This window comes from Desmodus rotundus, chromosome 9, assembly GCF_022682495.2.
Source record: "Desmodus rotundus isolate HL8 chromosome 9, HLdesRot8A.1, whole genome shotgun sequence".
Lineage (NCBI taxonomy): Eukaryota > Metazoa > Chordata > Mammalia > Chiroptera > Phyllostomidae > Desmodus > Desmodus rotundus.
The window spans coordinates 78,363,138-78,373,743 of NC_071395.1; the positions used below are offsets into that span (position 1 = coordinate 78,363,138).

At 34.7% G+C, this 10,606-nt stretch overlaps 1 protein-coding gene across 3 annotated transcripts in view; it reads right to left on the bottom strand.

Moving 5' to 3' along the window:
* EFCAB5 (EF-hand calcium binding domain 5) overlaps positions 1–10,551 on the bottom strand; it is an 86,635-nt gene extending 76,084 nt beyond the window's left edge. For all 3 annotated transcript variants that reach the window (XM_045199204.2, XM_045199206.2, XM_045199207.2), the window contains exons 1-2: positions 10,474–10,551; positions 6,804–7,380 (exon numbers count right to left, since the gene is read on the bottom strand). In XM_045199204.2, the coding sequence (XP_045055139.2) occupies positions 6,804–7,380; positions 10,474–10,483 (587 nt within the window). In that variant the 5' untranslated portion in view covers positions 10,484–10,551. The remainder of the gene's footprint in view (positions 1–6,803; positions 7,381–10,473) is intronic.
* Positions 10,552–10,606: the final 55 nt, after the last annotated feature.

Below are 10,606 nucleotides of genomic sequence, written 5' to 3' on the forward strand. Positions count from 1 at the left end.
TCTGAAAGTGTGACATCCTAACACTGATAATCACTCTCTATAGTCCTTATTTTTACTGTTTTTGAAAACATCATACAGTAAAATTGACCATTTTGGTGAAAGGTTGTACAAATTTCAACACATGTAAAATATGTCTAACCATCACAATAATCAGGCCATTGAAAGTTTGTAATCCTATATTAACAACAACTTTTTTCATTATCAATTCACAAGGTAGTGGTGACTTATACACTATGTATTCTCAAGCACTGGAGGAACCAAGTCAGAGGGGAAAGATGATAAAAAAATATGAAGAAAAGGAAAATGATATAAACCTAACCTCCTTATTATTTTTACAAAACTACATGCAAGGATTAAAGTCCACTTAATTCTATACCTCTCTTTTTATTGATGAAAAGCAACGAAAGTATTGTATGTATAAAACTTACAAACATCAGTAATATTTTGCTTTTCAGAATAGTGGCTACGACTATAAAAATTGTTCCAAATCAGTAAGGAGTGTCTTTTCTGTCTACTGTTCTTAGACACTGAACAGAAATGAATCCCCTTTTGTTCTGGGAAGCAGACAGATGGAAACTTCAGCTCAGGTTGAGGTAAATGAACATTTTAACATTATCACCACAATGATGTAGTTCAGAGAATTTAAAAGCAGGACTGTTTTTGCTAAGATGCCGGGTATCCGAGCTTTAAGTCAATAGACATTGTGCTGTTGTAAAGCATCCCTAGGATTTCTGAATATTCTACAAATGCCTGACACTGTCACATGTTGACACATAGATCTTGGATTTTTGCCAGAGAAAGATGAAATCCTAATCCTGACAATCCAGGGGGGGAAAAAGTATCTTTGATTACATTAACTCATTCAGAAAATTGCTACGACAGTATTGTTCCAATAGAAACTAGGATCCTTATCAAACCTCAAATGACCCTAAATATTCAAACTCCCAGTTCAAGAAAGATCAGTGAAATAAATTAATCTTTTTGTGTCATGCTATTTGTTGGCAATGGAACCTAGACCAGAGTCCTACTTTGCCGACTACTATCCTTACTATAGATGTTGAAAAAATGCCTAGAGTTTTATGTACTGACTGAGATTTACACATCCCCAATGGAAGAAAGGATTTGTCAACATATTGGTTTACAGCCTTGACACCAGATCCCAAATTTTAAGTTTTTTAAAATGAAAATAGAGCTAAAAACAAATCTAATCTATTGCTCTGCAAGGACAGATGGTGAACACAAATGTTCTTTAAGCTGTTTTATTAAATTTAATGACACTGCTCCCTGCTGCCTTTGGAACTTTTCACCAGTACTAAAACTCCCTTAATTTGGCTTCGCTAAATGGTCTTGGAAATTTATTGTGCACAATAACCTCCTGTGGAACTTGTTTTAAATGCATTCCTAGAGGTTCTGATTCAGAAGATCTGAGGAAGAAGCCAGGACTCTGTACTTTTAACCAAGCACCTAGGTAATTCTGATATCATTGGCAGGCAACTGAAAATAAAAATTCCATACACATAAAGTGAAACAAGGGTTCTGTACATCTCTTACTTTATTCCAGAGAAACGTATGTACCTAATTCCAAAAGAATTATCATTCTAAAGTTTCTAATTGGTTGCTTACCTTACAGGAAATACACTAAAACAAGTCACAAAGAATTTTAGGTTCTTTTATAAAGTTTAGTATAAGTATCCATGCCAGAAGACATTCAAAGGAAAATATGGAGATTCAAGAAAAGAACCAGAGATTACAAGTGTCTTATTTGTTATTTAGATCTAGGAGAGACCGAACAGATATTATGTAGACCAAGGGTCAGAAAACTGCAACCTGGGGGCCAAATCCAACCTGCTGCCTTGGTTTGTACAACTCAAGAGCTAAGATTGTTACATTTTAAAGTAATTTAAAAAAATAATAATATATTATGGCATGTAGAAATTCAAGAAGTTAAATTTTTAGTATCTATAAATAAAGTTTTATTGGAACACAGCCATTCTTATTCAGTTACATATTATCTATGGCTACTTTTGTACAATAACAACAGAATCAAGTAATTGTGACTCAATTTTCCAGGCAGAAAACTTTTAATTTTTATGTAATCAAATTTATCAATATTTTCATCATTTTGAGTCATGGCTCAAAGGCCTTTCTCTGGTTATAAAGGAACTTAACCCCTGGTTTTGTCTAGTTTTTGAATGGTTTTCTTTTTTTACATACATATACTTACTGGGATATATTCTATGGCCAAAAAAACTGAAAATAAATCTAAAATCTCATTTAGTAGTTCTATGGTTAGTAGACTTGTTGGTATTATTTATATTGATGCCATTTTATGTAAATTGTAAGATAAAGCAAATGAGTAATCCTGTCAATTTTGTTAAGAACCAAGATTTTCAGTGTACAAAAAAAAGAGATACAAACATAAAATTTGGAAATTAGGTAAAAACACTGAAACATTATATTTGATATGAAATTATAAATATGAACTCATTATTTTTAAAATTTTATCATTAATAATGAAAGAGCCTAGAAACAATGATGATACAATATTTATGAGCATTCTTAGCTCTCAGACGAATGACCTCCACCAAAAGGAACTAAGAGTCCTTAAAAAAAATGCATGAAGCTTTCAAAGACTAAAGCAGTATGTCAGAAGAACACAGGAGCCAAAGATAGGTCAAGAAGAGCATCAAAAATAAAAAATGGCTGCCCTGGCCATGTAGCTCAGTTGGTTAGAGCATTGTCCCCATGCATCAAGGTTGTGTGTTCGATCCCTTGTCAGGGTACATACAAGAATCAACCAATGAATGCACAAATAAGTGGAACAACAAATTGATGTTTCTCTCTCTCTCTCTAAAATCAACAAATTAAAAAAATTATAAAAGGAAAAGAAAAAATGATGAACATCACATTCAGTGGGCAAAAAACAAGTGTTTCCTTTAAGATGGGGAACAAGACAGGGATGTCCACTTTCACCTCTCTTATTCAACATAGTACTGGAAGTCATAGCCACAGCAATCAGGCAAGAACAAGAAATAAAAGGCATCCAAACTGAAAAGGAAGAAGTAAAATTGTCATTATTTCCAGATGACATGATGGTACTATATTTAGAGAACCCTGAAGATTCTACCCCAAAACTACTAGAACTGATAAATGAATTCAGTAAAGGAGCAGGATACAAAATAAATATCCAGAAATCAGTTGCATTTTTACATATCAATTATGAAGTATCAAAAGGGAAACTAAGAAAACAATCCCATTCATAACTGCTTCAAAAAGAATACAATACCTAGGAATAAATTTATCCAAGGATGCAAAAGACCTGTACTCAAAAAATTATGACACTGAAGAAAGAAATGGAAGAAGACACAAATAAGTGGAAGCACATACCATGTTCATGGATAGGAAGAACTGATATCATAAAATGTCCATACTACTCAAAGCAATCTACAGATTCAGTGTAATTCTTATCAAGATACCAATGGCATATTTCACAGAACTAGAAACCAAATATTCCAAAAATTTTTATGGAACCACAAAAGACCCTGAATAGCCACAGCAATCTTGAAAAAAAAAGAACAAAGTTGGAGGAATCATGCTATCAAACTATACTTCAATCCCATAGAAATCAAAACAGCATGATACTAGCGTAAAAACAGACACATAGATCAACAGAACAGAAGAGAGAGCCAAAATATAAAACCACACCTTTAAAGTCAATTAATATTTGACAAAGGAAGCAGAAACATACAACAGGGTAAAGATAGTCTATTCAATAAGCGGTGGTGGGAAAATTGGACAGATACATGCAAAAAATTAAACTAGACCACCTTCTTGTACCATACACAAGAAGAAACTCAAAATGGATTAAAGACAAATGTTAGACTTTAAATCATATAAATCCTAGAAGAAAATATTGGTGTAAAATCTTGGGCATTTCTGATAGCAGTATTTTTTCTGATATATAATATCTCCTTTGTACAAGGGAAACAAAAGAAAAACTAAACAAATGACACTACACCAAACTAAAAAGTTTTTACACAGCAAAGGAAACCATCAACAAAATGAAAAGACAACCCACTGAATAGGAGAACATATTTACCAATATATCTGATAAGGGCTTAGTCTCCAAAACTTATAAGGAACTTACAAAACTCAACACCAGAAAAACAGACAATCCAGTTAAATAATGAGCAAACGACCTAAAAAGACTCTTCTCCAAAGAGGACATACAGATGGCCAATAGACATATGAAAAGATGCTCAACGTCACTAATCATCAGAGAGATGCAAATTGGAACCACAATGAGGTATCACCTCACACTTGTCAGAATGGCTGTCATCAATAAATCAACAAATAACAAGTGTTGTTGAGGATGTGGAGAAAAGGGAACACTCATGTACTGTTGGTGAGAATGTAGATTGTACAGCCACTGTGGAAAGCAGTATGGAGTTACCTCAAAAAATTAAAAAAGGAAGTGCCTTATGACCCAGCAATTTTACTTCTAGGAATATATCCAAAGAAACCCAAAACACTAATTTGAAAAAAATATATGCATCCCTATGTTCATTGCAGCATTATTTACAATAGCCAAGATTTGGAAGCAGCTCAATTGCTCATCAGTAGATGAGTGGATAAAAAAACTGTGGTACATTTGCACAATGGAATATTACTCAGCCAAAAAAAGAAGAAAATCTTACCATTTATGACAGCATGAAGGGACCTGGAGAGCACTATGCTAAGTGAAATAAGCCAGGCAGTGAAAGAAAAATACCATATGATCTCACCTATAAGTGGAACCTAATCAACAAAACAAACAAGTATGCAAAATATAACCAGAGACATTGAAATAAAGAATAAATTGACAGTAACCAGAGGAGAGGTAGGGGGGATAATGGGGAGGAAAAGGGGAAGGGTCATCATGTATACATCAACATGTATAAAGAACACATGGACAAAGCTAAAAGAGGGTAGGATTGAGGATGGCAGGTGGGGATGGCTCGGTGGGGGGAGTGGTGGTAGGGAATAAATAAATAAATAAAATTTTTTAAAAAGAAAAAAAAAAACTGTGGTACATTTGCACAATGGAATACTACTTAGTCATAAAAAGGAAGAAAACCTTACCCTTTATGACAGCATGAATGGACCTGGTTTATTTTAACTGAAATAAACCAGTCAGAGAAAGACAAGTACCATATGATTTCACTTATATGTGGAATCTAATGAACATAATAAACTATCAAACAAAGTAGAAACAAACTCATAAATATAGAGAAAAGACTGACAGCTATCAGAGGGGAAGGGGGTTGAGGGTTCAGTGAAAAAGATGAAAGACTTAAGGAAAGAAAACAACTCAGAGACACAGACGACAGTATGGTGATTTCAAGAGGAAAAGGGGGATGGGGGAGGTAGAAGAGGGTAAAGGGGGGAATAAATGGTGATGGAAGAGACTGGGCTTGGGGTGGTGAACACACAATGCAATGTACAGATGATGTATTATGAAATTATATACCTGAAACATACACAATTTTATTCACCAAAGTCACCCCAATAAATTCAATTTAAAAATGATTATAATAGATTAAAATACATGGAATATGTATTAAAATCCATGTGTTCATAACACTAAAAAGAAAAAAACCTTCCTCAAATGGGGAAAAATATTTCATTGGTTGCCACTGGAAGTGACTATTGATGAAAGAATGACAGAAACTATATTCAGAAAATCTGTAATTAAAAGGAAAGAATTAAATATTTATTCTGTTTTCACCAGTAGAAAGTGTGTTTCAATGTAACCAAATATATAGCAACCAAGTGGGATTTATTTCAGGAATTATAAGATAGCTCCAAACTAGGAAATCTATTAATAAAATTCATTATTAATGAATCCCAAGTGAAAAATTAAATGATCATCTCCTTAGATGTTGAAAAAGCATTTGACAAAGTCAACATTCTTGATTTTTAAAGATCACTCTATAAGACATAAATTAGGTCATTTTTCCTAATGTGGTAAAATATATCTTTTTTAGATCAAATGGAATGGAGTTATGGTATATATATATATATATATATATATATATATATATATATATATATATAAAACTGTTTATGGTAAAGTAGTAATTAATACAGGAGTAATTTCTACTTAAAGTCTTAAAAAAAAACCAAGGATGCCCATAACACCACTCTCATATTGGAGGAATAGCCAATGTAATCAGCTAGGAGAAAGATGCTAGAAATATAAAAATTGAAAAGGAGGAAGGAAAACTATTGCTTGCAGACAGTATGGTTGCCTCCCTAGAAAACTCAAGAAATCAACTAAAAATTTACTATAAACAGTAAGAGAACTCAATAAGGTAGCAAAAGACAAAAATATACAGAAATTAATAGCTTTTGTGTATTCAAAGTACATCTAGTTGGAAAATGTAATAGAAGAAGAAAGTCTCAGGATGGCAACAAGAATGATAAAATAGTATTAAGTCTAATGAAAGATGCAAACCTATGTGAAGGTTTAAAGACAATACCGATGGATCCAAAATAAGATGAACAAATGGAAAGACACGTTCTCAGATAGAAACACTTGTCATTATTAAAGGTGTCAATTTTCTCTAAGTTTATGAATAAATTTAATCAGATTTCAATAAAAATTCCTGGGGAAAGAAGGGAGTGGGGAAAGGTGCCATGGTGCTCCATAGAGAGAGCCACCTTATTTTAAGTCCTTTTAAGTTTGCATGAGTATATTATTGTTCTATGTGCTTTTCAACATAAGGAGCTATATCACCAACTGAAAATACAACAGATTGTACCTGTTGCTGATAGTGTTAGTAACATGTGTCTTCAGATCTTCTGTGACATCTCTCATCACCCTCTGATAACCAGACATTCCTGAGTCTTTGATATAATAAGGGTTGTTTCTCATTAAGTATTCCCCCAGATAATTAATTGGATCAAATTTAGTTGGAATATCAACTTCTGTCAGAAGCTTCTTTTTTTCCACTTGCATTAACATTTTTTCCACTCCAGGAACTAAGGTGGGTAGAAGTTTGTCAAGCAAATATACACGATCATCTACTGTCCTGTTTTCAGTATTAAACCACTCTTTGGCCAGATTATCCTTAGGGACTTTTTTGTCAGCCTTCTTTTCTAGTTCTTTCTTCAAGTTATCCTTATCTATTATTTTCTGCTGTATTGCCCGAGCTTTCGCCTCCACTCTTTCAAAAAGATTTTTCTTCCATGGTTGTTCTAACTTTGAATCCTGTACAGTTTGGTCTAAATTGAAAACCACTTTTACAGGCTTTTTAACCACAATATTCTTTGGGACTCCAATGTTAGATTCCTCTGTTGAATCAGTTGAGGTTCTTGGCTGCTCCTCCGGTTTTAATTCTGAGGGGGAAAAAGGTAAAATGTAAGAAATATCAGAAGTAGATTTTAATCTCTACTAGTTTAGAATAGTATTAGGAAAATATAGTATGTCTTTAAATGGTGTATTCAAACACAGCTGAAAGTAACAGAAAATCAGACAATAGTGACTTTAACCATAAGGACATTTATTGTTGACTTAATCAGAAGTCATTAGGCAACTCAGTGTTTTTCATTAAGTATCTTGCTTGCTTTATTTATCTTTCTTCTTCTATTGATGCTAGAGAGAGGGGAAGGGAGTGAGAAAGAGAGGAGGAGAAACATCAGTGTGAGAGAGAAACGTTGATGGGTTGCCTCCTGCACGCATCCCAACTAAGGGCTGAACCTGCAATTCAGGCATGTGTCCTGATCGGGAATCAAGCCTGTAACCTTTTGGTTTGTAGGACAACGCCCAACCGACTGTGCCAGGGCCTGTTTCATTATTCTTTAATCATTTTTTGTGCTCGTACCTCAGGATGAAAAGATAGCTACTGCAGCTCCAGTCATCCCTTCTTTACAGGAAAAAAGTATTGAGAACAAAGGGGATTTTTCCTTTTGAGGTTCTGTTTTATTATCCAAGAAGAAAAGATCCCAGATTCCTGCTCCAACACTTCCTTCACATTTCATTGACCCTAATTAGGTTCCATGTCCCCCCTAGGACAATAGCTGGTTGTTCTAATAAATGGGAATAAAGGTAGAAGGGACTACTAGGAATAGTTTTGACCAGCCATATGCTTTCATGTCAGGGCTTAGATCAAGTTCTCTGATATCAGGTGATTTCCATCTGCTATAATATTGGGGTGCAGTCAGCAGGCACAAAGGTAGGGAAATGTTTGTTGAGTGGGCAATGAAGAAAGTCTACCACATATGTATATTTAAATATATTTCTTCCCACTCTCATATTTCCAGCCTTTTTCATGTTTTCATTTTTAACATGTAGTATGGAGATATTAGACCAAGATAGTGGAGTGAGAACAGGCCCCTACATTCCCTCCCTACCCAAATCTCTATGACAGAAAAGGTTTTGTGGGTGTGTATTTCATATGAACATAAGAATGCTGGCAATCATGAAGGAGGCCTTCAGTAGTAAGAAAATCTGAGGGTCTCTGAAAAATTTAAGATAGGTGGGAATAGATTGACTGAAGAAAATACAGGACTACAAATATACAGGTGAAAAATAACACACTGTGAAATTTTGGAGCAGGTTTGAGGCGTCCTAAGTTTAAAGAATTTAGATACGGGTAGCAGGAGAATGGCTGACCTTTTCGTGTATCTTCATTGCCATTTAGGCTACTCATCAGGCACCAGAGGCACTCACCCCTGCACTGGGACAATGTGGTTTGGGACAGAGAGGCAGGATAATGCCTCTACACTGACAGACTTCACTGGCTGCACATGTTGAAACAAAAACTCCATCCACAAAAGAGCAAACAGGGATTCCCAAATGCAAACGTAAGTATACACATAAGAATCATGACTATTTAAAGAAAACTATCTCTGTGACTAAATTCAACAAATGCAATAATTAATGCTACCCAAGGAAATAACATTAATAGAATAAGTATGAAGAGTCTCTGAAAGAATTGTAATTAATATCCTCAGAGCAGAGAAATTAGAGAAAATAAAAAGACTCTTATAAATGTTATTAAAAAACAATTTAGAAAGCTTGGATACCTAGTGCTTAGATCTTGGTCTAATATCATTCTCCAATTTTTAAAAAATCAGGGTCACTGGAGAAATGGCTAATTTAAGGACTGGGGCAGGAAATACACATAATGAGCTTCAACCATCTTGTGCCAGAAAGTAAGAAAGTGCTCAGAAAAACTCTACAATGACTGTGGTGTGTCAAAGGGACACAACAGCCAGCTGAAAGAACTCCTAATGTCCAAAGATCACACAAGTTGAGCAATGAAGTAGTATTGGATTATAACCAAGTATAAAATAATATTTATAAATCCATACTGATATAAACAAATATTTGAATAAATAAATAAATGGAAGGAAATAGACAAATGTCCTGTGCAGAAATATTCCAAATAATTTTGTAGATACTCTGCCCTCAAACAGGTAGAGCATAATTCTTTTGTCTTTAAGTATGGGCCATACATAGTGACTTCTTCCCAAAAGTATGGTATGGAAATGAGGTGAAAGGGATGAATTTACAGTGGACAAACCTGACAAGAACTATTTTGGCCAGATGAAAAAACTTAACATCAACAGTAAAAAGTCATGCTAATAGCATATATGATATGCTTGATTGGATATGATGAAAATAGCATTTGCCTTCTGTAGTTTTCCTCCCCCAAACTCATGACCCCAATCTAATCATGATTTTTAAAAACCCATCAGACCAATCCCAGTTAGGGACATTCTACAAAAATACCTGGTAGTACTCCTTAACACATATTTTATTTCTCTGTAGCATGTGACACAGTTGACCACTTCCTCTCTAGGGATAAATTTTTTTGTCTGCCCAAATCTCTTTGGGGAGCCACCTTTCTCTCATTCTTAATCCATTTGGTTTAGATGGGGCTGACCTCACCCATTTAGATCCAGGGGATGGGTGGTGATCCAATCCTGACCACTGTCAAGGTCATTAAAAAAAAGGACATCTGAGAAATTGTCAGAACAAAGGAAAGTCTAATTAAGTAATCTATGAAGAAACCCTTGAAAAGCCCACATTTAATCTAAAGAATGTCTTAATTCCAATAGTGGATGGTATTTATGAACCCCCCTCCAAGTTCTCGTTTCCTCTTTGGCTAATTCTCTTATTCCAATACGGAGAAGTGAGGAGGGGAGTATAACACTCTCCCTTATCTCTCAGTTGGATTTAGAAACAAATTAACCACTTTTTTTTGGAGGGGGGGGATCCATTCTGTTTTGTAACACTGCTCATTAATATGCATTGTTTGCATTTTGATTTTAAATAAGCGTGGAAGAGCAATTCTTTCAAGTCTGCAGGTTCAAATGCACGCTTTTTGCTTCTAACCTTCCCAGGATAACCCAAGGCAAAGAGATATTCCTTCTCCTGCTTTAAGAGTAGTGTTACACATATATAACAAATTAATATCTACCCACCTGCCATCATTCGTTAGTAAACTCCCACATGAACTAGGGCATTCTCTATCTTCGTTGCAGCCTGTTAGCGTTCCTCTAGTGTGTTTGTTTATTAGGGGTTGCTAAGCAATCGTCTTAGCATTTACCTTGTCCT